This window comes from Toxorhynchites rutilus, unplaced genomic scaffold, assembly GCF_029784135.1.
Source record: "Toxorhynchites rutilus septentrionalis strain SRP unplaced genomic scaffold, ASM2978413v1 HiC_scaffold_72, whole genome shotgun sequence".
Taxonomy (NCBI): domain Eukaryota; kingdom Metazoa; phylum Arthropoda; class Insecta; order Diptera; family Culicidae; genus Toxorhynchites; species Toxorhynchites rutilus.
In genome coordinates, this window is record NW_026600138.1 from 41227 (window position 1) to 46063 (window position 4837).

At 41.7% G+C, this 4837-nt stretch overlaps 1 protein-coding gene across 1 annotated transcript; it reads right to left on the reverse strand.

Moving 5' to 3' along the window:
* Positions 1-3279: 3279 nt before the first annotated feature.
* LOC129782428 (histone H1B-like) lies at positions 3280-4319 on the reverse strand. The gene has a single exon (XM_055789618.1). The coding sequence runs from the start codon at positions 4173-4175 to the stop codon at positions 3363-3365; it is 813 nt and encodes a 270-aa protein (XP_055645593.1). The 5' UTR covers positions 4176-4319; the 3' UTR covers positions 3280-3362.
* Between the last annotated feature and the right edge of the window lie 518 nt (positions 4320-4837).

Below are 4837 nucleotides of genomic sequence, written 5' to 3' on the forward strand. Positions count from 1 at the left end.
GTTCACGCCCGATCTAAAAATGTCGTCATATGATCTTCGTGGAGGCGTGAGATAGGAACATTTGATACCAACAGGTAGGCTCCTACCCTAGTGTTGATCCCCATTTGAGAACCTCCCGTTTCCAGTTCACGCCCGATCTAAAAATGTCGTCATATGATCTTCGTGGAGGCGTGAGATAGGAACATTTGAGACCAACAGGTAGGCTCCTACCCTAGTGTTGATCCCCATTTGAGAACCTTCATTTTGTATTTTTTGTTTGTTTGTTAGTTTGGTTTTTTTTTTTAATTTTGTATTCGATTGTATTTTGTAAACCGTTGCACATAGTAACATATACAGTATATTCTCGTGTTTCTGTCGATAGAAACATTCGAGCGGGATTGAGAATTGAAATTGAGAACTACATAAAATGTTTCAATTTTTACAACTAATTTCATTAGTGTATCCAGCTGACCACGTGGCGTCTGAGACGAGACCAGCCAATAGATGGGGAGCCCCCACCGGTGATTGGTTGATTTTTGTAAACAAATCACTTCTACGCGGTTGCCAATTTTGTTCTTTGCCTCTACTTAAGGTGAAGGTGGAAGCTAGCCATGGTAGTAGTATAGGTAAACCCACGTGTAAAAATTGGGTAATAGTGTTTGTGAGAGAAGAGCAAAGCACACGTAAATAGATCAATTCACTTATCAGACTGTGTGGCGCTACATTGACACGAGTCTTTGAATAAATTTGAAAATAAAAATAACAATTCAATACTGTAAATGTAAAATGTACGAACGATATGTTCCCACGAACAATTGCGGATATAAATATGTATAGAAGGTGTATCTGTATATGAAGTAAAATTCTGATTATACGCGAGCGTAACATGAGCAAATTTATAAGACATGCGAATTGGGGCCCTTTTGGTATTAACAAGTTCTTCCGCATAGTAACTCGATGTGGATAATTCCTTAATGTTTCCTTCGTTGATCGTATTGTTTTCACATACTCACGTTGGAGAGCCTTAACGCTCTTCGTTGGCCGAGGCATTTTGATTGAATGTAATACTTTTCCGTTTACTGTTTTTGAAAGCATAGGCGGTGTTCCGAGCTCTACAATACAATTTTCTTACCCAATGTTAAAGTTGCTAGAACTTACATTATAGACCCATTAAACGTAGAAATAATAATTGTATTGATATCAACACAATTTTATTCTATTGATTTTAATTACATGAAACGCTATGACTCAGAAATAACATGTTATTGAGTGGTTTTTATAGCTGTTTCGACGATCTTGTCTGGCATCAGTGTCGAAAAAATAACGATGCTTTCAACAATACAAACAAAACCATTGCCGAAGATTGAGAAATGAAAATTTAACTTTCAGAGCACTAGCTCGAGTTTTACGACGTTTTTCACTATACATCTATATATATCGACAAGAAAACAAGAAAAAGAAAAGGAAGTTCCTAGAAATCCTTTTATATAATCTTTTTCTGCCCCATCTAAAAAAAAGCATTAATTCTTAATTTACCAAGAATACAGCATATAAGAATATTAGAAATATGCAAACTTTATATTCCAAAATCTTTATCATCTGATAATTATCTAAAAGGTCGTTATACATTCTTCTCTTCGATAAAAGACCCGAAAAACACGCAACAACTGCATGAAATGTAAAAAATATGTTTGTTTCGAGCATGCAGTTATGCAATGTTCTGATTCTTACTCCAATGAAACCACAATCTATTAATACGCTTTTATGTTATTTTATAGCTCCTTATACTTCCATGAATTATGTTCAGTTGCTTACTTTTTATTAACAAGAGTGAAAAATTCGAATTTCGTTATTTGTGTTGGAGTGTCAAAAATTACTCTGTCTTGAGGAGGCTGATTTAGATGACTATTAAAACTTAATAAAGACGACAAAAACATATTTTTTGGAGTTTTTCATTCAATCATACCCTCTTCTTCAAATAAATGCCAACGAAGCCTGAAAAATACACAATAGCAACATTACAGAGAAGTTCAATTTTCGGTCTGTGACACCGTGCGCGAGTATACGTGTTATGATTTTGCACGCGAGTACAGGAGGGTTAAGCAATTTAAAACTGCCTTAGGGTCGACTAATCTGATAGAGAATAGCTGACCTCATACAAACTAACATCGTATCCAGATGTCGACACCATTCCGCCGTCAACGCGAATAAGTAGAAGCATACACAAAATTGGCAACAGTGTAGAATTGGTTTGTTTACAAAAATCAACCAATCAGCGGCGGGGGTTCCCCCTGTATTGGCAGTGTCTCGTCCCAGACACCATGTGATCAGATGGATACACTAATGAAATTAGTTGTAAACATTTAAATATTTGATGTAATTCTCACTCTCACTCTGTTGCCAATGTTGCAATTTTGTGTGTGTTACTACTTATTCGCGTAGATTAGATGGCATTGAGCTTCGTATTACAAGTTGGGGGAGTTTGCATGACTATATGTGTTTGTAGCAGAAATGAACACATTTTTAAAATAAAAATTATTTTCCCAAATCAAAGTAGTACTCTATGTAAATGAAAATTACTTTTGTCTGCAAGCGATGAAAAAATGTCATACAAAAATTGTGTATAAAAATAATTTTACATTACAGTTGTGAGTTTTGGTGAGAATATCTTAAAATTTGTAGAAAATAGTTTAAATTATGGTCAGAACAACGTACTTCAAGTAATTAAATAATGCAAAGAAAAAAATTTCATACAAATTTTAACAATTCAAAATTGCCTTCGGACCGACTAATCTGATAGAGAATAGTTTGTTGCCTCATACAAATTGATGTCGTATCCAGATGTCGACACCATACCGCCGTCCTCGCGAATCGCGCCTGGCAGTACAAACTGCACTGCACTAAATGCTGAATCATCTGAAGATGGACAGTCCTCCCTCCCTGGGAAAGGTATCTTCAAGGAAGAAACCTAAAAATCAATCTCAATCCAACCGAACACACTTCATCCCAATCGATTGCTTTTCATGAACCCACCACCCCTAACAAACCTACTCCTGTTATCGAAAGAAAACAAAAAAAATATATATATATTCGAATGAATCGATTATTGTAAAATGCCCCAACGATGATTGATCCATAATCGAGTAAACGAAAAATTTAGACATCTCTAGCCGTGGATATGACGGTTTGCACCTGGTCGAAGAAAATGCGAAAGTAAACAACAATATTTGATTGTAGTTTTACACAATATTCTATGATAAGTGGAAAACAATAAAATAAACTCTTTTGCTTTAAAACAATATTGATAGTCCTGAAAAGGACTGAATTTGATTTCTCGTGTTGTGCTGTTGTTTTAGTCGGACCACTACTACTGGCTACGTTGTTCACTTTTTGGCAGCGGTAGCTTTTTTCGGAGCTGCTGCTGCTTTCTTTGGCTTTGGCGTTTTCGGTTTCTGTGCGGCGGTTTTCGAGGGTTTCGTTGGCTTTTGCTTCGGGGCGGTAGCAGCAGCTTTCTTCACACTGCCGGTCTTCTTGGCAGCCTTGGCACTCGCTGCCTTGGTTTTCTTCTCGCTGGCCACCACCTTCTTCACAGCAGCAGCAGCAGCAGCAGCTTTCGGTTTTTTGGCTGCGGTTGCTGTATTTTTCTCCCCGGTAGCAGCGGCAGCTTTCTTCTTGCCAGCAGCAGCGGTAGCCTTTTTCGGCTTCTTCTCGGCGGCTGCCTTCTTGGATTTCTTATCCCCGGAAGCGGTACCCTTTTTCGCTGCTGCTGGTGCTTTCTTAGCCGACGAGCCACTCTTCTTCTCCCCGGTGAACTCCTTTTTGGCCTTTGGGGGGATCTTGAACGAGCCCGACGCACCAGTGCCCTTCGTTTGCACAAACAGGCCCTTGACGACACCGTTCTTCAGCGCTTTCTTGATGAACGGAGTTAGCTTCGCCACATCCGCCTTGTAGTTGCCGGCCAGGTATTTCTTGATGGCCTGCAGCGATGAACCGTTGCGCTCCTTCAGCGTCCTGATGGCGGCCACTATCATCTCGTTAACCGGTGGATGGTTGGCGGGCTTTTTCGGCTTCTTCGCTGCTGCTGCTGCCGCCGCTGATTTGCCGCCTGCCTTTTTCGGCGATTTCTCACTGCCCACGGCTGGTGCCGCCAACGGGCTCTCGCCGACTGCCTCGGTAGCTGCGTTATTGTCCGACATCTCTCTGCTTCCTCTGCTGCTTTTTCAGCGCTTTTCCCTGTTTTGTTTTGTTTCGTTCCGTACCGTTACGGTCTGTGTCTTCTCCTAATACTGCGTGCGTGCGTGCGAGCGAGCTGTATTAAAGAGCGGAGTTTGTAATTTCCAAAAATTGCTACCCCGCTGAAGGTCCACTTTCGGCGGCTGTGTTAGGGATGCGGTCGGGTGACGTGCTCGTTTTGTGCTCGCACTATGCTAGGTACTGTTTCGGAGCGCCAACTTTTCTAGAGGCCATTTCGTCCCCTCTGGTGGCCTCTAGTGGCCAAAGCCACATACTCTATCTATCTGTGATAGTCCCCGGTCACAATGGGACGCATCCGATGTCCAGCGCAGACCAATAAAGGGACGAAATTCGATCCCGAACAGCACTGTGCCGTCTCACACCGGGTGCAATCCGACGGAAGTGTTCCGTTTCCGGCCAATCGCCCGATCGGACCGTTTCGAATTACCACAGCTCGGCGGGTGGGAAAGTTTCCCTACAGAATGGTGCATTGGTTGTTCGGATCCGGGTAAGCGGTCAGCCCCTAGTGACCGGCCAAGAAGTACCATCCGCGCCAGCAGCCGTTCTCAATAGCATGACAGCTGCTAGTCCATCCGCCGCCGCCGCGGACAGATGCCCACGATGG